Source organism: Glycine max, chromosome 15 (assembly GCF_000004515.6).
Source record: "Glycine max cultivar Williams 82 chromosome 15, Glycine_max_v4.0, whole genome shotgun sequence".
NCBI classification, from domain to species: domain Eukaryota; kingdom Viridiplantae; phylum Streptophyta; class Magnoliopsida; order Fabales; family Fabaceae; genus Glycine; species Glycine max.
In genome coordinates, this window is record NC_038251.2 from 36786905 (window position 1) to 36811761 (window position 24857).

Genomic DNA, 24857 nt, shown 5'->3' on the forward strand with positions numbered 1-24857 from the left:
AGTTGGGGTGCACTCTTGGGAAAGAGCTTTCTGAAGATTTGATTCTGCTTTCTGATTCATTTTCACAATTTATTGTGAATTTCAACATGAATAAGATGAGTTGTGACTTGCATGAGATGCTTAATCTGCTAATTGAGTATGAGAATCAAATTGCTTCTAAGAAGAAGAAAGGAACTCTCATGATAGTTAGCAAGAGCTCCAAGAAGAAAGGCAAAGTACCAAAAAGGAAGCATCTTGGACCTAAGTGTGATTTGACCAAACCCAAGAACAAAAGGAACAAGATTAACCAAACTGATGTTGAATGTTTCTTCTGTAAGGAAAAAGGTCACTCGAAGAGAAATTGCAAGAAGTATCTTGATTCTTTGAAAAACAAGAAACAAGGTAAGACATCAATGAAAAATGTTTTCATGATTTCTTTAACTAACACTAATTCTTCAATGTGGGTATTAGATACAGGCAGTAGTTTTAATATTTGTAATACGTTGCAGGGACTACAAATAACTAGATGGTTGAAGAAAGGAGAAATAAATCTACAAGCAGGGAATGGAGCAAATGTTGTCGTCTTAGCTTTATGATCTGTTTCTTTAATAATGCCTATTGGCAAAGTACTAGTATTGGAAGATTGTTATTATGTTCCAAACATTATTTTAATTTCCATGTTGGACAAGCGAGGTTTTCACATTATCTTTAATAATAACATTTGTTCAATTTATCATGAATTATTTATAAGTATAGTATTAAAAGTACAGTATTAAGAGTATTAAATAGTTATTTATAAAATAATTAAATACTTATTTATGAAATCTTTAATAATAACATTTGCAAAGTACAATATTAAAAGTATTAAAATAGTTATTTATAAAATAATTAAATACTTATTTATGAATTATTAAATAGCAATTTATGAAATATTTAAAATAAAATTTTAGTTTGATTTTGATGATATATTTTAGTTTGCTAGATTAATCATTTAAAGTTAATTTAAATTTTATTTATTATATTTGTTAAAAATATACTACATTTAATAATACAGTGGAGTTTTAGAAGATTTATTAGTTACTTTTTGAGTTATAGAATGAAAACATTTTTCTTATGAAATATGAAACTCAAATATTATTTGAACAATGATATTAATTGTTATTATTATTTAAATTTATAGATTATGATTAGAACTAAAGGATTACGTTAGGTTTTAGGCAGTCAGAGTGTTAGAAAGAGCCTTAGGTAGAGAGGTTAGTGGTGATGAGGAAGAAACTCCTTAGCGTTGAAGGACGACAACATCAACACGTAGACAATGGACAACTACAATTGTCACAAAGGATGTTGAGAATGTGGATAATGCTATTGACGAGCCTCATGAGTAGCCTCGCGATCCAATTACAGAGGATGTTGGTTGTGATTCACAGGGTTTTCCAGGCAAACCCCAAGATACATTAGTGTTGACGAATTATGCTTATCATGGGCATCCAAAGTGTTAGCAAGAGAGGTAGTTATTTGTTTAATTAAAACTTATTTACATTAGTATTTGTCATTTTAATTTACGTAAATAATTCTAATTATTTTCAGGAACGTACTGAGTTAAAGTTGACCTTTCATAGGAGGAAGGTGGAGAAATTTGGAAGGTTTGCACCTGAGATTAAAGGTATAGTGAATGCTATCAGATTAAATTCTCTAATTACAAGTTTGTTAGAGACAGGGGATAGGGGACTTTTATCTGCTTTTGCAGAGACGTGACACAAGGAAATTAAAAGTTTCCATCTATCTGTAGGAGAGCTGACTAACTATAACCCTTAATGACAACCAGAGACTCGATGCAGTAGGTAACCAACCACCACGACAATGCGCCTTGACGAAACCAACCACAACGCGAAAGGAGGAGCTCAACCAACAAAAAAAATGCAAGTGAATAGTGTAAGAAGAAAAGAAAAAAAAAAAGAAGGAATAAAGAAGTAAAAAAGGATAAAGTTAAAATTTTTTAAAATATGTTAGGTGTAGAAGAAATTTGAATCATAGAGAAAGAATAATCCCAAAGGAGACCTCCAACATCTTTTATTCTCTAACTTTTTTTCTAATCTCTCTAACTTCTGTCTCGGAAGGTGTGATGAAATAAGGAATGTGAGTGATATTTTTATACACACTAGGTTGAAAGACAAAATGATAAATAAAACTAATGGTGGATAATAAATGGGAGAACCATAAGTCTTACTTAACTTTTAAGTCTTGATCACGCATCTTCATTTTATAACTTTTTATTTTAAAATTTATGTTCACCTTTTAATTGATTAATTAAGATAGGAATTTAAATACTAATTCCCAAAAAAGACTTTCAACATATTCTTTTAGAAAGTGATCAGTTTTATTTCCAGCACGTCCCTTATCTGCTATTCGCACCTCCATCAGCTTTAATTTTTATATTATTGTTTTATAGGCCCAAAAGCTAACATCTTTTCATTCTAGGTCCATAATAAAAACTCATAGAAAATATAATTAATAACTGAATTATTAAAACATGTAATAAAAAAATGTAATCATAAAAGAATTCACTAAATATCACAATTCACACAAAAAATATTTTAAAAGAATCAGTCGTAATTTCTCACGATAATAGTTCTTTAAAACCAAACAAGTAATATTTTTAAGAATATTAAATTTCTTAAAACATAAATTTCTATAAGGTAAAAATTGTAATGTTACAATTATTATAAACTCTTAATTAAAAAAATAACAGAGTTAAATATAAGACTTGAAAGGAAAATTTTGAAAATTTCAAGGACCAAATGTAATGAAAATATTTTTTGGAGGACTAGCACCAATATGGGTCAAATATTTGGAGGACCAAATTCATATTTAACCAAATATTAAATAATAAGTCATTTTATAAAAAAATTTAAGAATTTTATTCGTATGAATCTTAGTTGGAAATAAAAGATTTCTTGTTCTAAACACCCCTCATGGAAGAGTAAGGTAAAAAGGAGGGGGGAAAGTGATAGATGTAATAAAATGGTAAAAAATCAAATTATGTTTTCAATTAAAAAAAAATGCAGAGTGCATTTCAAAACTACTTTGCTCGGAAAGGAGGGGAAAAAAGTGATAGATGTAATAAAATGGTAAAAAATCAAATTATGTTTTCAATTAAAAAAAATGCAGAGTACATTTCAAAACTACTTTGCTCGGAGGTAGCTTCCTAGAACGTCTTCGGATATAATTGTACGTACAAACGAACAAATAATGCAGCCATCGTAAGAATTGTACTTTGTATATAGCTTTCCCAGGATCATGTGCATCCATACCATCAAGAAGATGAATATAGTAAAGTGACATCCTTTTTGTTTTGTGCAAGACAACTAAATATTCCATTTCCTGGACATACATAATCCAGCTATATATTGTACGTCCAACAATGAAAGCCCCAATTTGCCTGCATTTGTGCCCTTTTTCTCCCTCCCAAGACTAGCAACAGGAGCAGATAAATGGTAAAATGAAAAGAAAAAAGGATATAGGAAGAAAAAAGTATATAGGAAGAAAAAGGAAATATAGAGAGAAAACTAACAAATGTGATAAGTAATGTGCCTAAAAAAGATATTAAAAAATAAGATAAAAATAAGATAAAAGATAAATTACATGATTATAATAAACCTAAGATCATTTGATAGCTGATTCTTTTAAGTTTTTCAGAAATCTTAGGTTAGAAATCTTAAATTCTCACGTTTGATATGTATATCTTAAAATTCATTCCTAGGAATCATTTCTTAATTGAATTTCATTGAGTTTCCTACAAAACACTCTCATATAAAGTAGAGAAATCTAACTTTTCCGAGTTAAAAAAGATATATCATTTTTATTAAAGAATCAAAATTGCCATAATTTATTATTTTCATAAATCATAATTCTTGGCTAAAAAAACTCAACTTATTACAAATGCCAAAAAAGTTTAGGTACTGTCGGAGACCCAATTAAAATTTGATTTATGTCAAATGAATTTGGTCTCAAGATTAGAAAAATATCATTGTTGTTTTTTTTTTAATAGGAGGAAACCAAGAAAAGAATACAGAAAAACAAAAATCAAAACATTAGAATTTTTTTTATCAAATTTGATGACTCATGATCCCCTACTACTTTATTTTTATTTGTTTTGGTTTGTTTTTCTAATGCTTTACAAATATATTTTATTTACAAATTAAATAATCATTTTATCCGATCGCCTGAGTTTGAATCAACCCAAATTTTGAAGTTGATTGGATTTAGACTTATTTTTTCTCTAACCTGCACTCAATTACATCCTGTCCACTTGATTGATTACACAAAATTTATACGTTTGTTGTTGATACTTTTAGCAAGGAACATATATATTAATAGAAACTAAATTTGATTCCATGCCTCATGGTCTAGAGAGTGATTTTTTTTTTTTTTTTGACATAGGTACAGAGTGATATTTTGGTGAAAGAAACTCGTTCAGAAATTTTAATTCAAATAAAGTTGAAACGAAATCATTCAAAATGCATGGGAAACCTCCGGGAAATTATCTAAAGTGCTTCTGTTTAAGAACATTATAATGATTTAACAAATTTTTTTTTTTTAAAAAGAACACTAATTCAACAATTTAACAAAAAAACAAACGAAGGAAAAACAATAATGCTGGAACTGTACGTTTTGAAACGTAATAATCCATATGGAAGTCTAAAAGAAATGAGGATCATCATGTGCGTTTCAACCTAAAAGAAAAAGAAAAACAATATTGTAGGGAAAACAAAGTAGAGTGCGGTGTTATAAACAGGAATCGCATATTCAAATTCAAGCATTTTAATTTTGTCATATTTATCTTGACAATCATTATCAATCAACAATTATTGAATTAAAAGGTGGGTTCATGATCACATGGAATGCCTCTATCGTGGGCTATCGAATCAATTTAAGTCAAGGCCTGATTAAAGCTTGCGTTTGGATAAACTTAGAAGAAGAAAAAAAACTTAGACATATAAAAAAAACGTTATTTTTATGGCATAACGTTTTTGTTTTAGATATTAAAATTTATAATTTATGAAAAGGCTACTATAACTATTTTTTATTTATATTTTTAAAAACAATACGATAATAAAATTAATTTAGTCATTTTAGATGTACAATCACTCTAGCATGATATTAGACGTGTTACATAGAGAAAAATGAAGGGATTATAGGCAAAGACGGATCTAGAAACCTTATAAAAGGAGAAATGAAATTTTTTTTCTTCTTTTATAATTTTTTAAATGTGTAACTTTTAATAAATAATAATTTTTAAAAATTTTGCTATTTTTTTTATATATAATTAAAATTAATTTTAATATTAAATGATGATAACCTTAATTGTTATCATAATAATAAAAAACTCAACTAATTTTATATAATTTTACACTAGTTATCACTTTAATTATCATTACAATAAAACAAAAATATTAAGAAATACATTGTGATCAAGTTCAATATGGAAACTCATCTAATTCAACTCAACTCAATTAAATTTTTGTTAGTTAAATTTAATCATTGGATTGAATTAATTTGATTTAACGAATCAAATTATAATTGGATTGGGTGACAACGAGTTTGAAATTTTGAACTCAATCACCACCCAACTCAACCCAACTCGCATACAATTAAATAACTAATATATAGAAACCTTCAACTAAACTTACTTCATTCTCAATATAATTTATTGTTTATCTCAATATAATGTATTATTTTGAAGTTTATCCTTTTTTTATTTATTTTAAGAAATACATTATTTTATGAATGGTATTATAACTATATATTTATGGGCTATTTTTTTGTTTATCATATTAACCAAAAAATGTTTTATGAATATTGATTTTTAAATCCTACTATTTTTGAGTTTGATGTACAATCACACTAATATGATATTTAGAAGTGCTAAATAGAGAAAAAATGAACAGGTTATAAGATGGTGAAGAAAGAAGGAAGACACAAAAAGGTCATGGATTTGAATTCCACAACTAATAAAAGCTAATAACTAACATTTTATATAAAAATAGAGAAGAATGAAACAGAACAATAATATTGTTGTTTTTAAAAGATGGGTAACGCCGGAGTTGTCTTAATTATCTTTATTGTTTTTAAAAGATGGACAGCAGTGGAGTTGTCTTAATTGAAAAACAATTGGCATTGAAAAGTAATTTTAAAAGAATTTAATGATTCAGTCACAAATAATCCGTTTGTTGATTTTTATGAATCATCAATAATAATTTTTGATTAGTTGACAATATAAAATTATTGATTTAATTATAAATTTTATCACCAAATTTTTATTATTTTACAAAATATATCATTCAACTTGCTTAATTTTACAGATTTTATCATCCAATTTTTTTTTCACAATTTTTATCATTCAAATTTCAACATTTTGAAAATTATATCATCCAAATTTTCAATTTGTCTATTTTACTATCTACTTCGTAACAAACTAATATTATTTTATTTTATCTTTATCTTTTATTTCGTGACACCAACAATGGTGAAATGTGTAAAAATTGAAAAACTTAGGTAGTAAGATTTGTAAAAATAAAACTTTGGGCGGTAAAATTTGTAAAATAATGAAAATTAAGTAATAAAAATTGTAATTAAACTAAAATTATTTTATATTATTAATGTATAGTCATTAAACTCTTTAATTAAAATACAATGTCATTTATTGCAACAAACTAGAAATAATAAAATGTGTTATTTTACTTAAATAAAAAAAAAGTCTCTTGATATATTATAATTATAATTGCTATTATGTCTAGACTCAAATATAAGCAAAAATAATTAACTAATTTCATACCAATTAAAAAAGTTAATTTCATGTTAAAAAAAGTAAACATCATTTAATTTTACTATTTTGAATTTTAAAAAATAGAATTATAAAAGAAAGAGTCATTAAAAATAAAAGCTCATTTATATAGAGGATATTTTAGGAATCATATCATTTAATAAGATAAAACTAATTAAATTTGTTTATATTTAAGTCTATTAAACAAGACAACTTTGGAATGTAACTTATGTAAAAATGTAATGTAGGTAGGTTTGAAAACCCGAACCTTATCCTGGGACAAAAAAAATTTCATATTTTAATTTTGTGAGGATAAAAAATATATTAAAATTTTTACAAAAATAAATATTAAACATTTATTTTTATATTTATAAGAACAATAAACACATTTTAGTCTAAGAATAATATAATTTAATTAGATTTTTACGAGGAGTTAGGAGATATATTCAAAATATCATCGTCATTCTTAATAAATATTTTAACTTGTATAATAGTTGTTTCAAGAGTTTCGTATACAACTACATTAAACATCTAGTTACTACTTTTTCATTCATATTCCGTGTTTGGAACCAATTAACAAAACGTGAATTTAACATCCTCTCACCATGACGTATTGAAATACATAATAGTTATATATATATTAATTTCTACCCAACGCATTTCAAAATGATAAAAATTTGAAATAAGATGAACTCATAATAATCACATTCAATTCGAGTAAAATTGTTTTCTGTAAATAGTATCTATGGTCTTTAAAAAAAATTGTGATCTCTAAAAAGGAATAAAATAGTAATCTTATCATAATATAATAAGTTATTTTATATATTAAAATTAAACTTAAATATATTTTTTATTTTTGTAATTTAATATTTTTTTTGTTTTTATCATGTACTTATATTTTTTATTTTAGTGTTTACAAATTATGATTATTTTGATTTTTGTCTATGTTGTTAATCTTGATTACAGAAATAATGATGGATTAAATAGAATGATGTTATCATGATATGTCATCAGTGATGATATCATCCTATAATATTAAGATGAAATGTTATATCATCATTAATTTATAATAATTATAATCAAAATGAACATAATTTTTAGGGATTAACAATAAAAAATTACATATTTACAAGAAAAAATATTTAAATCTCAAATTAAATATTAAATTTTGCTCTTAAAGAATGGTTTGAATTGCTGATTGATTTGATTCATTTTAGTACTTTAGGGTTTTGTGTAAAAATATGGTTAATTGATTTGCTTAAATGATGATTAGGCATTGTATACCTGTTTCTCAAAATCCGGGACCTGGTCATAATATCTCCCGGAGGAGCAAATCCTAAGCAGTCAAAGATTCTTGTTACTTTTCGGATTTTAAGAATTTCTGTATTTCTGTATTTCTTGTTAATCTTCTTATTTACTACTTTCTCCATTCTTTTTAAGTATAGGATTTTTAGAAAATGTTTGTTTTTATTTATTTGTTATTTTAAAAGTTTAACATCACATTAATTATTTTTATCAATTATATTCTTATTTATTTTTAATTTTTAATTATTTTATGCATACATTTATTATGGAATAACAAGAAAAGAAAAGTAAAAAAGGAAATTAAACTTTATCATTATTTTATTAGAATCAAGAAAATTCATTACCTTTTTTAGTTTCTAAGTAACAACAACTTTAAACAACACATAAAAAGGAGAGAGAGAGTAAAATATCAACAAATATATTTTATATTAAATACCAAAAATAATTTTTATACTATTAATCTTCTTATTTTAACTACATTTTTTCTAATGTGTGTGACCTTACACACAATAAGAGTAATTAATTATTATTTTTACCTAATATAGATTAAGATTTATTTATAATATTTTAGTCAATTTAATCACTTTCATTTGCTTATTTTAATTAATTGATTAATTTTCAATCAAAATAATAAATCTCTCATTTATTAAATTAATTCCTTTACTATAATATTTTCCCTAAAAAAATATTTCCCTTTTCTTAAAAAATGAAAATAATTTATATTCATAATTTTTTCATTTCCCATGATAGTTTCCCTCAAACAAGAACAAACTCATAAAGTCCATAATTTTATCCATGAAGTTTTTATTTTTAACATCACCGAAACTTTTCCTATTTCTGAGGAAAAATAAAACAATATTTAAATTCCATAATTATACTCAAGAAATCCCTCTAAGACATGTATGCTTTGACTTTCTATTATGTTATTTGATGTTATGTAAGGGTGGGTAAGCGGGTCGGCCCGCTCCGCGTAAGGCTCGCCTGCATAAGTTCGTATTGGCAGCGGACCGGGCCAGTCCGCCCCGTTTTAACACGAACCAAATAAATTGGTCTATCCCCGCCCCATGGACCCGCGAGTCAAACGGGTCGGTCCGTAGGTCTAATTTTAAAAGAATTTCAATTTTAATAAAAATACAATACAATAAAATTAAGTTCAATACAAATATAAATAAAATCTCAATAACTAGTCAATTACATCAATAAAATAAATAATGTCTTAACAAAAGAAAATCCAAACAATAAATCTAAAATATGAAATTTAAACATCTCAATCTCTGATGTGAGCTATTTTTTATAATAAAAATATATTAAAACATCTTTAAAAATATTTATTTAACAATTATTTTTGACTTAAATGATAAGAATTGATATTTTTATTATTTATGGCTTGCAGATATAAAAATGATAGATTAAAAGAGAAAAAGATCGAGAAAATATCAAAAAAATGAAGATTTTTAGCATGTTATCACTTATCTTTTTTTATTTTAATCTTTTATTTCTATTATCTTTTATTTATCTTATCTTATCCTTTTTTTATCTTTATCATCTTTTAATTTAAATATTTTTTTATTTTTAAATCTTTATCTTATCTAATATATTTCTTTATCTGTTGTTTTAAAAGAAAAGTTTAAAGTGAAAAAGAAAAAATTAAACCTAATATAATTGGGTTAAGGTCACATAAATCAAACTTAATGCGGGCTGTGGACAACCCGCGGATCTCGCGAGCCAAACCCGCATAGTCCGCGGGTTAAGCGGATGGACCAAAAAATATGACATAATCATGGACCGTTTAAAAAAATTGGTCCATAACCCGCGGGTCAGTCCATGGACCTGGATCCGTTTACCCACCCTGTATATAAATTTTTGTGTGGTGTGGTTGTTGCTTGATTCACTGATTATGTTTAGCTACTTTTGCTCTTAAAAAATTATAGGCTGTATAATTAGTCAAAAAAGGTAGAAGTTACGGTTTTTGAGGATAAATATTATAGTAAATAAAAAATTCGTGAATATAATTAAGGAATTTAACTATTATTTTTTTCTCATAAATAGGAAACGTTCGGCGATGTTAAAAAAAATTCTTGAATATAATTATGGATTTTACGGGGTTCGGTGATGCTATTTTTTTGGAGGGATAGAAAATGAAAAATTTATAAATATAAATTATTTTGATTACTTCATAAAAGAGAAACAATTTTTTTGGAGAGAAAAATATTATAGGAAATGAATCAATTTAATAAATGACAGAGACAAAATTATTATTTTGAAGTGAATCAGTTATTTAAGTAAGAAAAATATAGTAATTAAATTGACTGAAACATTACAAATAAGTTTTAATTTAAATTAGGCCAAATTGGGTAAGGTTGCACACATAGAAAAATGGATACTTTTTTTGACATAAAATTCAATGCACATTAATGTAAATATTTTTTACATTATTGTCCTATAAGAAATCAACATGTACAACAAAAATTTGTTGATTTTAATAAAAATGACTTAAAAGTCATATATTATGATTTGTGATTAGTTGATAATGTAAAATATAGTATATCACCACTAAATTTTTTTTTCTATAAATTATTGTGAAGATTAAAAAAACGAAGTTATAGAGGTATGCAGCATTATTCAACAAAATGAATTTGTTCAGCTTGATCATAAAAGGAATAAAGACATGAACTTAGTAATAAATTCACCCCACGATTTTTAGATTCAGTTAATGTGGTCATTCAAAATGCAAAAATCTAGAAAAGGAAAAGATGGTGTGACATGCCAGAAAGGGTTACAGGATGGTCCATGTCTGTAATTCTAATATAAATTTAGTGATTACAACGTTCTTCTATACCAATTACACCCAAATATGATCGTTGAAAATCAAGAAATCAAAAAAAGAAATGGTGTCTCATGAGCAATGATTGAGTCAGATACAGAGTAACAGAGTCAATACATTCAACAAACAACTTATATATAGGCCGGCATTAACATTCCTCCCATGATCAAGTGTTACTTGGCTGCAAAAGATTTCCATAAACCTTAACAAAGTTGAGTAATAAAGTTTAATGGATAGAGCATCAAAAGGCCCTATGCCTAGAAAAGGTTGAAAAAGTGTAAAATAGACTAATAACAAATTTCTTGAAATCTGTGAGAAGAATACAGTGCTATGGGAAATCAATGATATTATTTCCTTCAACCATATACCACTTTACATAAAACATAGACACTTTTGAGCCATCGAGGAGCTAGCTCATCACTAAACCTATGTGTTTCTCGTATCAACTAGACAGCCACAAGAATTATGAAATGAAGTGAAAGATTAACTGATTCATTAACTAAAAAGTGGGTGTGTAGGTGGTACCATAGGATGCTTCCTAAATAAAGGGTCATCTAAGATATCTATTGGATAGCGCAAAATTATGCCTTTAAGGAGAATCAATTTTTTAACCTTTCTTTATTTTCCTTTTCATTTATTCAATTTACTTTTAACCTTGAGATACTCTCTCCTTTTCAAAAATATAATTGTTTTCTTTGTCTCTATGGTTTTATTAATAATGAACTTCCAATAAGGTGATATTGCTGTGGTGAGATGAGATCATATATCCAAGAGAAAATTGTAACTGGCAATGTTAGCCAAGAAAGACATCAAATTGTAACTGCCAATTCTTGATGGGGTAGCCAAGAAAGAATAAAGTGGAAGAATTTTGGTAGGGGCCTACACTTTTGGGGCATAACATGTTTTAAGTTAACAAGTTATTCGTCCAACCTGTAAGAATTCAGACAGAAACTTGTTGAGCTCAAGAGATATCTTCCATTATTCTCATGAATTGGCAGTTAATATATCCTAAGGACCACTGGTGATAACATATGCAACTCAGTTTACCTGGAAAGTACATAAATTGGAAGTTGGACAGAAATATAACAAAAAAATAGAGAAGATCTCAGTTAATGTCATCAAAACCCCACCAAAGTTCTCACATGATCACACCCTCTCTTATTTTATTAGTTACTGCAACTTGCAACTTACAACACCATTCAAACCAATCCTAGAACAAACTTTATGTTCAGTGCAAACTTTGTAATGAATATAAAGTGTCTCGTGTGCTTTTTCTTCGCCCTAACCGTTTACTCTCTCTCTCTCACACACAGCTAGAAAGAGAAAGAGATTGAGATTCCATACAGCTAAAAAGACTAGACCAATGATTGGTCCTTTTCTTGCATTTTTTACCTTCCTTCTCCATCAGCTCCTACCTAAAAAAAACAAAATCCTTGGGAAGAGAAGCATATTATTATTACAACAAAGTGGAACTGGGGGAAATTCCATGTACGAAAAACATGGTTGACGACTCCAACAAAGCACAATATCCCACCCAACGAATCCCCTACTAAGCTTCCTTGATTCCCTCCTAGTTAAACCCTCATAATTCTAATTCCAACACTCAGCATAGGAATAACAACAATTAATTAGATTTAAGACCTTGTCAAATGGTCAATATAGAAGTCTCTGTCATATATTCATCCCTCGTGGTTTAGTTTGCTTAAAGTAATGACCCTCACAAGAGGTTGTATGGCAGACTTCCACCCCCCCATGTTACAACTTCCCCTTTAACTATCCCCCACCATCCTCACATTTTATAAAACCCCACAACCCTCCCTTCCCTCTTCTTCAATACTTCATCACATTCTTCATTTCTTCCCTTCTCTTCTTCTTATCATTATTTCATTACATCTCCTAGTCCATTAACCCTCTTCCTTGTCAACACTCTGCTATAACAAAATACACATTCAATTAAAGCACACATAAGCAAGCAACAAAATGTGCGGCTCCAAGACCAAGGTGACTGTAGGCATAGAAGCCACAGCTACCTCTCTGGTGGCCAGAATCAATGGCCGGCCAGTCCTTCAACCGACTTGTAACCGAGTTCCTAACCTGGAGAGGAGAAATTCAATCAAGAAACTGTCACCAAAATCACGTTCTCCTCCATCACCACCACTTCTTAGCAAGACCTCATTGACACCTCCAGTTTCTCCAAAGTCCAAGTCCCCTAGGCCTCCACCTATAAAGCGAGGCAATGAGAGTAATGGACTTAACTCAAGTTCTGAAAAGATTGTGACCCCAAGAAACACCATAAAAACTCCAACTCTAGAGAGGAAAAAGTCCAAGAGTTTCAAGGAAGGGTCATGTGGTGCTTTAGGCCTTTCTGCCTCCACAGAGGCTTCATTAAGTTACTCCTCCACTTTGATCACTGAATCCCCAGGGAGCATAGCTGCAGTGAGGAGAGAACAGATGGCACTGCAGCATGCACAGAGAAAAATGAAGATTGCCCATTATGGAAGATCAAAGTCTGCAAAGTTTGCAAGAGTTATTCCTCTTGAACCTTCAACCAATCTTACTTCAAAGACAAGTGAGGAAAAGAGATGCAGCTTTATCACAGCCAATTCAGGTAACTGAGAGTTCAAAATTCTATACAAATTTTGACTCCCACTTTTTATACTTTGTGCAATGTGCTAACCTCAATGTCTCTTTTGCTATATAGATCCCATCTATATTGCTTATCATGATGAAGAATGGGGAGTTCCAGTTCATGATGACAAGTAAGCCCCTACTTTACTCTTTTCCCATGGCAGACAAATACAATTAAGACCCCGCATAAACTTCTCAATAAGTACTTGCATAAAAAGAAAATAACAAGTTAGAATGAATTAAACTTCTTCCTTAAGTTAAAATTATCTTACAGGTAAGTTAAAATAAACTTTTAGAGAAGTTAAATGAGAGAGTTTCTATAAATTAGTTATGCATGAACTACTTTTAACTTACAAGAGAAGTTTAATTCATTTTACCTTCATATATTCTATAAATGTTTATTGAGAAATTTATTCAAGAAGAACCTAGGAACAAACAGAAGATAATTGATGATACTAACAAAAACATTATTGTGCATACAGGATGTTGTTTGAACTTCTAGTTCTAAGTGGTGCTCAGGTTGGATCAGATTGGACCTCAATCTTGAAGAAACGCCAGGATTTCAGGTTGGATTCTGCTAAAATAAACATCTAAAAGCTTCATTTCATAGCACACCAACATGTTCCTTTTTTTTTAGGATCCTTTAAATGGAGCAACTAATGAATGTTAAATTATGTACAGGACTGCATTTTCAGAATTTGATGCAGCAACTTTGGCCAACTTGACTGATAAGCAAATGGTGTCTATTAGTATGGAATATGACATTGATATAAGCAGAGTTCGAGGTGTTGTTGACAATGCTAACCGAATTTTAGCGGTAAGCAACAATTGAGCCTAAAAAAATGCACCCTGTATCTCTGTCTTTTCTAATTGGTATCTCTTCTTTGCACACATTATGGCCCTCCTGAGCACTAGTTTGCGTGAATTAAGTGAATATTCTTGACAAAAAAACAGATAAGAGTATCAATGATGAGAAGTACAATAATGACTTTTTCCGTCAACTGCATTTTGTTAATTTCTCTTTGATTCACCCATTGACAAGAAAGTTTGCACATAAACAAGTTCCAACAGGGGATAAATTTTGATGTCTGGCCCCATATGAATTGATTGTTCCCTATGTTAAATTTTCCAACGGTATAAACCTTGTGACACATAACATACTTGGATATATTTTTTAAAAAATCAATATTAAAATAAAAATGGTATTATATGATGATTTATAATTCCATAAGAATGGTATTATACGATGATTTTGACGGGTGTACGTGTCCATATTATTTGTCTCTTTTCATGATTTATCTAACAGAGAAACAAATTGTAACTACAAAATTTTCCTCTCATAAAACTCTCTCTCTCTCTCTCTCTCTCTTAATTGCTAATTTCTTTGGCTGACGTGTTAGTTTTTAATTGAGGAGACATATAAGAAAGAGACAACTAGTATAATTTCATTGGACTTATTTACGTACACAGTTTAGGTGATAACAAGTTATGTGGTGAATATATCAAGTTATAAATTTTTAATATATATTCTCTTTAATTTGTAAATTGTGTCATTGCAGATTAACAAGGACTTTGGTTCATTTGACAAATACATTTGGGATTTTGTCAATCACAAACCCATCTCCACGCAATACAAGTTCGGCCACAAGATCCCAGTGAAGACATCAAAGTCAGAGAGCATAAGCAAAGACATGATCAGAAGGGGCTTTAGGTGTGTAGGTCCAACGGTGCTTCATTCATTTATGCAAGCAGCTGGACTCACCAATGACCACTTAATCACTTGCCATAGACACTTGCAGTGCACCTTATTGGCATCAACCCCCCATTGTACCACAGAGCACTTTCTATAGTTCCAATTTCAATTGAGAAAAATGAGATTGATCCAGATGAGATCAAGACCAGAATTATGTGTGCTCAAGAGCATATATATGTAATGTGCTAACTATAGTACGTTGTGTATAAGATTAGATATTAGATTAGGTAGGAAAAAAAAAGGTTTTATGATTTATGAGATGTGTGGTGTGGTTAATTAATTTCCAATTGATGATTTAAGAAAGTGATTATTAGAGAAAAGAAAAAAGGTTTAGGATTGTGTTATTAAGTAGTGGGAGGCTTAGGGGACAATGACCATGTGCATGTGCAATTGTGACTTGTGAGGCAAGGGCATGTGTTGTGTCAGTTTGCTTTTTGGTTTTAGTGCATGTGAGCAATCAGGCTTTGCATTATTTATTACTCCCTTTAACAGCCTGTGTGGGATACTACTTGGCATAGGGGGAGTGTACGACCACATTCCCCTTCTTTTTCCTTTTTATGGGGTTGTTATCTTTTATGTATTCTCTTAACTTTTTGGCTTTGGTGAATGTTATGTTATATATACCACAGTGTGTTTTGGAGTTGGCGAGGGGTTTGCCTTGAGTTGAGTGGTTTTCAATGCACTTGTCTTGTGCTGCTTGATAGTTAAGACTTCCTAATATTTGTAACGGAAAATTATAATTTATTTTATATTAAAAAATATATAACAATAATAAATAGAGAAAAATAAGTTTTTATATCTGAATGTACGTTCTTGAGACAACAAAATTTTTCTTCGAAGACTTACGTATATCCATGGAGACTCAATATCTGATATATGAGTGAAACTCTAAAACTCTAATAAAAATGAAAAATATCTTCTAACGCATCGTATATATTTCAAAATGTTAACAAGTTAAGTATCTTCTAGCTCCCATGTGACCCACTTTTCTTTGTGAAAGAAACAATTTTTTCCTCTCCTTGTAACTTTCATTATCTTCTATACTGTTTGTTACTTCAACCATTAAAGGAACTGTGACCGTGAGACTTGTATTTGAATAAGCGGTTACAGACATAATACTTACTCTAGCACCGAAGCGAGTAGCTTCTAAACAAGTGTATTTACAAGAATAAATGCATAATAAAATGAAAGGTAGTTGACAACACCTAAAATTGATGAAAAATAAGGAATCGCTAAGGCATTGAGGAAGTCTCCGTCTGTCACAAGGTATAACTAATTTTGGGATGCAAGTCAATGAACACCAGCTACTTGATAATAAATGCAAAGAACAAAGGTATTTTCTTGCTAACAGTAATTTTTTTTATTAGTAAGAATTAAATAAAGATATAAAGGGATTTACAACACAACAACTCATACTGTTCAACCTATTAAGTAAGACACTCGTAGTTAATAATAATTTTGCTAATAATATTTTAGGGATGTTAGTCAAAGAATATTTACCTCCTCCTTACCCAAATATAAATAAAATTAACCAACTTCTATACTATTTTAAAAAATTAATTAATAGTATCATTTAATTCTACTAATTGTATTTAATAAATAAACTTTTTTTATACTCAAACTTGGTAATGATAAGAGACCACTTAAAATCGTCTTGAAAATAGGTATAGAAAGGAACTTGACCTAACCGCTATTTGGTGGTAGAACCAAAGTTATCAAAATTAATCTGACCCTACCTGTCGTGACATACAGGTAGAATCAACATTACCAGTTATTAATCCAAGAACAAAAGAAAAGCTCCACATAATTAATCTAACACTTAAAAGACTTTATAATAACAATAAAAGGTCGTGACAGCTAATCAAAGTCCAATAATAGGCCCAAAATACAATTAAAATGCAAATAAATCTCATCCTAAAAGTTGGCTAAAATTTATGAGTATGTTGGGCTTAATTATTATTTAATCAGCCCAATATTAATAGTCCGCCAAAATTCATCACCATGAAGTCTTCTTGTCTTTGATAAATTGGACTTCCCAAAATGATTCTTCAAGTTGACCTCAAAGCATCTTCATCAATTTGTAGGAGTTTGACCCAATTAGGTGCAGTCCTTAATTCACATTTAGAATCAAACCTTGCAAAGCTTGCTTCATCTTCTTACCTCTAAATGATCATTAGACAAACTGGTTACACCTCCACCATATATCAAGAATAACAAAAAATAATACAAATAAAAAAAATAATAACAAAGAATGATTGGAAATATAATCTCAATTAATTAAAGAATATTTTTTGATATATTATCACTAAATAAAGTATAACTAAAATTTGCTTTATATTTGAGTTAAAAAATGTTTTTTCTTTATATTTAGGTTCGGGTGAGGAAGGGAAGGAGGGGTTGCTATTTTAATTAGTTAAACAAATAAAGGGTATGATCTTGCTAATGAGTAATTTAGGTATATTAGTTAAAGAATACTTCAACAAATATATAATAATTGTAAAAAAAGATAAATTATATAATAAGTAAGTACTTTTAAAATTTTGAACGTATTAATTAATTCATTTTTATTTAATATTTTCATTTTTAATATACTTTTGAGTATATTTTATAAACAAATAGTCAACCTCTCTATAAAACAGAAAAATAAAATTGAAATTATTTAGGCTAAACTATGTTTTTTGTTCTTATAAAATTTGAAAATACTTGTTTTTGGTCCCTGAATTTTTTTATATATTTTAAGTCCTTATAAAATTGAAATATATCATTCTTTAGCTTGGAGCCAGGCTGAATTAACCTAAACTTAGCTCTAGACCAAATGATTATATATTTTAATTTTACAAGGACAAAAAACATACAATTTTTTTAAGGGACCAAAACCAAACATTTTGAATTTTATAGGGACCAAAAATATATTTTAATCAAAATTATATAAAATCCTTAAAAAATTAAGTTTCTTTTTGGAGAAATTATATAAAACCAATGATGGTTTCAAGAACTTTCCCGGATTCCACAATGCATCCTCGGTAGTGAGCTCATGGACCGTTGTCAAAAGTAGCACTTTGGTATCGAGATCCACTTTGTCATCATCGCAAGCACCTTCCATAACCCAACTCTGGGTGACCACCCCGATGGCTACTAGAACAAGATCTCTGAGCCACATCTATACACTGATAGACCAAACATCATTGTTTTCTTCTCCAATGGGTGCAAATGACGACAAGCTTAGATTTTTATTCTCTATTTTAAGGATTTTCCCGGTCATTAGGTAATTTGATGTGGCAATTTTCTTAGGTTCTTTGTGTTAGTTATAGTTACAAAGAGAAGAGTGTGGTAAAGGATGATCGGGGCTGACGAAAGAGAGCAAGAGAGTTTTGAAATTGAAAATGTTTGCTTTTTATCCATATAAAATTTTTAGTATGTTTTTAATCCCTGTAAAATATTTAGTAAGTCTTTTGTCCTTGTAAAATTGAAATATATCAATTTGTGGCTTAGAACTAGGCTCGATTAACCCAAACCTAGGTCCAAGGCAAAGAATGGTATATTTCAAATATACAAGGACTAAAAACATACAAAAAAATTACAAGAACTAAAAATGAATATTTCCAATTTTATAGAGATACAAAATATATTTTAGCCAATTACTTAGCTAATTCGAGTGCAAACATTAATGTAGGCTGCATTTGAATAGTATTTTTTTTTTTATCATTTATAACTTATTTAATTGGTTTATAAAATTATTTCATCAAAATAAATGTGTTTGATAAATGACTCTATGCCATTAATTTATAACACTTTTATGTGCTAGAATATGAACTAAATTATAACATGGTTTTTGTTTCATTTTTACCACCAAAATTTTAGTAGATTTCTTCCTTCCTATCCTCTTAATAAAATTTCTACTTTCACCCATCAAAATTTTAATGTCAATGCATATTTGCTCATGTTCAAAAGATCATTACTTAAATAAAATCATTTCTCAGAATACTATTATTATGAAAAACTCAATTTGTTATGTTGATGCAGTACTCAAAACGTTATATTCAAAAAGCTATTGTTCAGAATGTTGTTTCAAGTTTTTTCATGTAGAAAACCATTTTCATGTTCTTATGAAAGCTTTCATACTTTGATGTAAATGGTTGGACTGGTTTAAAATAGATCTTGTTATCACATAGATTATCTAGTTCATTTACAACATTTTATAAACTAGTTATGAAAACCTTCTTATGTATATAATCTGATGAAAGTCATTATGATACTCAACATGTTCTAATGCATATACAATCTATATGATAACCAATAACATAATATAAAGTAGAAGGGAAGAGAGGATTCAACACAGGGATTTTTATATTGGTTCACCCCAACCTTAGGCTATGTCTAATCCTAACCCAAACTAATGAGATTTTCACTAACACAACCAACAACATGCTAAACTAGCCAACAATTGGATTTTTACAATTGCCAACACCCTTCCTAGACTTTCCTTGCCAACCTTCTACTGGACTTTCCCTACAAACCACATGTTGGACTTTTGACATCTCATCACCATAACACCAAACCTAGTCTTGGCTTGAAGATTACCCATTCATCCATGACACCCACTTGGTCATGGGAGAGACAACACAAGTATTTCCTTCACCTCTTCAAGCTACACAAGTATTATATCACTCATGGGTGGAAATGATGTGATTTTTGTTTATGTACTGTGTAGGTTTTCTTCTACCTTTTTGCTCATCTTCTGTAGTTGTCTTCTGACAATTTTATACCGACAAGCCTAACTAACCATTATGATAATTGGGTTTCTTTTTCTCTCTCTTCAAAAGCTTCCTTCAAGTTTAAAAACTCCCAAGATAATAGTTGTTGGAAATTGGTCCCTTAGCTCTGTAACAACTTCTCAAAGAAGTAGAAATATGCCAATTGTACTTGACTTAACAAATTGGAATTCGTTTTGAAGTCTTCCATTAAGATGAACAAATATGATATATTGCTGAAGGTACATCATTATTGCATTCTGATGTTGCTGAGAAAGGACCTATTCTGATGTCGGTTCCTTCTATTGATGATAACATGATATGACATAGTAGATAACTTAACTCTATCAATCCAAATACTTCATCACAACACATACCATTCTAAATTAACATACTTCAGCACATGTAACATGTAAAGGTTGTTGTTGTGTTTGTATTCTATCCTTGGTTCAGACTTCACAAAGTCTCTTTAGTCTTCATTCTAATGTTGCACACCAGATCTTCTTAAGGATATTCTCAACTTTCAACTTGTGCATCCTCTAATGTAGTTAGCATTGGTTTTCCAATGTGCACTTAGTGTGTGTGGCAGCATATAGAAAGTGAGATGTTATCAACCTCAATCTTTTGATTACCCTCTATATGTGTGGTGACATATGAAAGACATGGTGCTACTTTGTATCTCATTCTGATATCAACTCCAGTCTTTTGATGAGCCAACTATCATTTGTGATTTCATATGGAAGACATGTAGTTGCTTGATCATTTTGATGCATAGATACTGCATGAGAGACTACAATACATCATTCTAATGTAGTCATCTCATAATCTTTCTTGTCTTGATTTTGGTCTATCATTAGAGTATCATTCTGATGTTCTCATTCTCAGACTCCTCAAATACACCATTCTGATGTTGACTTTGGTACAACTTCATTTTGATGTTGTATTCTCATTGTAATCTTTGATAAATCTTCTACGTTAGGTCTTCTTAATGTCTTTGAACCTTGGTTAAATTGAGATCTTCAAAGAGAAACATGGAATTCATCACAAATGGGCTTCTTTCAAACCGTATAAAGCTTCTCACTTGAAATCACAATTGAGACATTCATTCTGAGCTTGTTCTGAACTCATCAGAACACTTGCTATGTTATGCTCTTTGCATATGTATCATTTGCAGATATGTTGGCTTGCATAGCTTTCCTGCATGTGATGTTCTACTTTGATAGAGTTCTCTGAAGTATATGGAAAACCACTGAATGTTATTCTTATAGGAATACTTTGATGAGATGACATAACAAACTTGTATTCCAAACATTTTGGTGTGAACTTGTAATAACATAATGTGCTTTCTATTGTTTTTGATTTCTTTGATCCTTTGAATAGCTAAGATGACTTTCCGATGTCTTCATGAGAGTTGTAGATAATTTTATCCTTGACATTTAGGCACTATTCTCATATCAGTTGGACCACTACAACATAAGTAATCTTCAAAGCGTTGTAATTGTGTTATATTGTAAGGACAAAATGACATCTCTATCTTTATCGTCAATTTCATCCAAAATCTAAACCATATTAGCTCATAGATTATTCATAAAAGATGTATATATTTCTCATAGATTTCCACAAACACTTAGATCATCCCAAATGAACTTTTGTAGCTTGAGCAATCTTCAAATTACTGCATATATCAAGTTGTCTAGGTTGTAACGCTCTAAAATTTTGCTAACTGTAAATCGATGTTTAAATGTATTTATTGTGTTATTTGATTATGTGATTGACTTGTAAGAGTTGAGGCATTGTGTGAATTAGCCATGTGTGATTTGCTTGATGTGGATGTTGAGTTATGTGGAGTCTTATTGACTTAAGTCAAAATTATGAGATTTTAAATTTTACCTAAACCTGTTCCAGTAAAATCACGATCCTAGAATCGTCAATCGTTTGATCACATTCAAATTTGGACTATAGGTTTCAAACCCATGTCCCCATGGTTTGACCATTGGGATTTGTAAAATAACAATTTTTGACCTCTCGCTTAGCACAAGCAGTGCGCAAAGCACAATTCTAACCCGAGAGGGAATTGCACTGAGTGCGAGTTGTCGCACTTAGCGCCAAAAGTGGACTTCCGCTTAGAGAGATGAGCTCGTTGAGTGAGATCTGCATATTATAAATATATTCTTAAGTGTGAAAAATACGATTTTTCACTCTCCCCCTCTCCAAACGCCCACCCAAACCCTAACACCTTCTCCTCCACCATCCACGACCACCAGTGGCCACCACGGGCCATCGTTGCTTGCCGCCAAACCACCATAAGGAGAGGAACATTTTAATCAGAGTAGAATCCTCATAATCCACCTTAAGTATCCGGTGGAGAACAATCCCTCAATCCTTTCTTTCGTAGCTTTTATGAGGTAATCTTGACTTCTAATCATTTCTCCTAGTTAGTTTGAGCTTCTCTTAGTGTCTCGTGTTTTGGGTATTGTTATAAGATGTTTTTACACTTTCTTTGAAAAACCCTTAAAAATGAGATGTTGTAAAATTTAAATTTTTATAAAATTGACATTATTTTCGTGACCTTCACTGAACCCCGGTCACATTGGCATGATCAAAATTTTAAAATGACGTCTCCTTGTAGTAGAATCTGAGACACCCCTTAGTCCTTTATGTTTTGACAAGGGTAGTTGACCTCGAATGTGATTATTATCCTTGCTTTTGAAATCTATACTAAATTTCCTTCGATTTGGTATATAGAACCTTGCGTTTGGACTAACGAACATGAATGAGAGAGGTCTCTAAGCGACACAAAGAGGAACCGACGGAGAGCTCACGATAGGTGAGGGGAGTTTATTATAATTTATCGCTTTTGATACCATAGTTGGGGTCAGGGAACCTAACTATGAGGATGTATGCTTGTCTCTGTTGCATGCTAGTTTTCAAGAAAAGTTGCGTTTTTTTACTAATGAGATGTGATATATTTCTTATTAATGAATGAAATTATGAATGATGTTGTTGTTGTAACGATTGGAATTTTTGGAAAAAGTCTTAATTACAGAGGAGACTCTGCCCAAAATTTGGTATTTATTCTTCTATTTACTTTTTTATTAAATTTTAAATGGGCTTAAGAGTTTTTTTGTAAACTATAGTTCTCCTCTTTAATTTAGAATTTTTCCCTAAAATACTAGTCTTGTGATATTATGGATTGCGTTGTATGAGACTTGTGCTACTTGAAGACCTAGGGAGTGTGAATCCCAAGCATGAAATTTATATGTATATATATGGAATGTGATTACTGATGATGTTGTTATCGATGATAATGATGATATGAAGTGATGTTGTTATTGACGATAATTTTGATAAAAATGATGGTTTTATTGGTAAAAATATTGATATGAGAATGATGTTGTTATTGATGATGATGTGACATGAGATGATGTTGATGTTGATAACATCATTGAGATGAGATGATGTTGATGATGATAATGTCATTGAGATGAGATGATGTTGATGTTGAAAATGACATTGAGAAGAGATGATGCCAATGTTGGCAATGATATTGAGATTAAATATTGTTGATGTTGAAAATGTCATTGTGATGTGTATGTACATGGGGGGTGCAGTGACCATGATGGATATCCCTGGTGGGGGGAATAGAGTGGTTAAAAAGTTTTAATCATGACTTAAAATCTTTAATTATCCACGGTCAGTGCATTGGTGGTGCCTATGTTTCATATTTCATATTGCATAGAAATAGTATAAAATTTGTCAATAAATACTTATAGTTTCTCATGAGGGGAAATACTTGTGCTTGAGGGAATGCCACTCGGTTTCGAACTCCCTTGAGACTCAGGCTGATCACCATGGTGGGGGGGAGGGGGGGTTGCCTGTGCACGACAGAGTGACCTTAACACTTACTGCCTAGTTTTCCTAAGTGAAATTAAAGTCAGGTGCATGCATCATATTAAGCATGATTGATTGGAATTATAGAAGGCTGATGACCACTTGTTGAGTGTATGTTGGACTAATGGATGTTTGTGTATGATTATGGTATTTGTTAATGTTTTCTTACTAATCATTGTCATTTGATTTTTGTGTTAATTTCTTTTATAATAAATTCACCCTTGTAATTTTTGTACCGTGTGGTTGGTACCTGTGATGATCGTGGACCTTTGTTCGTAGGAGTAGATAGTCAACAATAGAGTACGTGAATTGAGATTCTTTTATGAAGTCACCAAGCCGACGTGATGATGTTGAGATTATTTTGGGAGAGAGTTGTGTTTTGTTAATCAGCTCCTCCGTAGCTGGTTCTATAATGAATGTATATCACGAAAAATTTACTTTCATTTTTCATAAGCAAATTAACGGAGTTTTCATTTAAAAATTAAAATTTATAAGGTTTAGAGTGGTGATATCATAGCAACAAGGTGGGTCGTTACATAGGCAAATCAGCATCTGCAACTTCAGGCTCAATTTTGTCCATGATCTAGGTTGTTTCAGACCACAACTTGTTTATGAAAGTTGAATATATTTCTTCATGATTTCCATAACTACTAAGAACATCTCAATTGCATTTCTAAAACTCCAAATATGATGTCTATAATGAACTCATCATGCTAGAGAAATTTCATTCTTAGTGTGTTACAACAATTTTGTTCTTCATGAATGCTCATAATAGTTCTATCTAGAACAATGTTCTTCTTGTTCTTTAGTTATTGATTCTTTCTTATGGCTTGAACTTTTCTCATCATCCAGTGAGTAGGTTGACTTCATTACAGTCAAATATATTTTGAGTCTTGTTTTGAG

The 24857-nt window shown here is 30.0% G+C and overlaps 1 protein-coding gene across 1 annotated transcript; it reads left to right on the forward strand.

The window, feature by feature from the left end:
- The first annotated feature begins 12419 nt into the window (after positions 1-12419).
- On the forward strand, positions 12420-15938 carry LOC100793449 (uncharacterized). Its single transcript, XM_003545680.5, has 5 exons — positions 12420-13539; positions 13633-13690; positions 14042-14125; positions 14241-14376; positions 15119-15938. Exons 1-5 carry the CDS (start codon positions 12912-12914, stop codon positions 15407-15409), a joined length of 1197 nt encoding a protein of 398 aa, XP_003545728.1. The 5' UTR covers positions 12420-12911; the 3' UTR covers positions 15410-15938.
- Positions 15939-24857: the final 8919 nt, after the last annotated feature.

Coding starts and splice junctions, on each gene's coding strand:
- LOC100793449 (XM_003545680.5), top strand. CDS start 12,912: ATGTGCGGCTCCAAGACCAAGGTGACTGTAGGCATAGAAGCCACAGCT. Junction 13,540..13,632: donor CTTTATCACAGCCAATTCAG/GTAACTGAGAGT, acceptor TTTGCTATATAG/ATCCCATCTATATTGCTTAT. Junction 13,691..14,041: donor GTTCCAGTTCATGATGACAA/GTAAGCCCCTAC, acceptor TTGTGCATACAG/GATGTTGTTTGAACTTCTAG.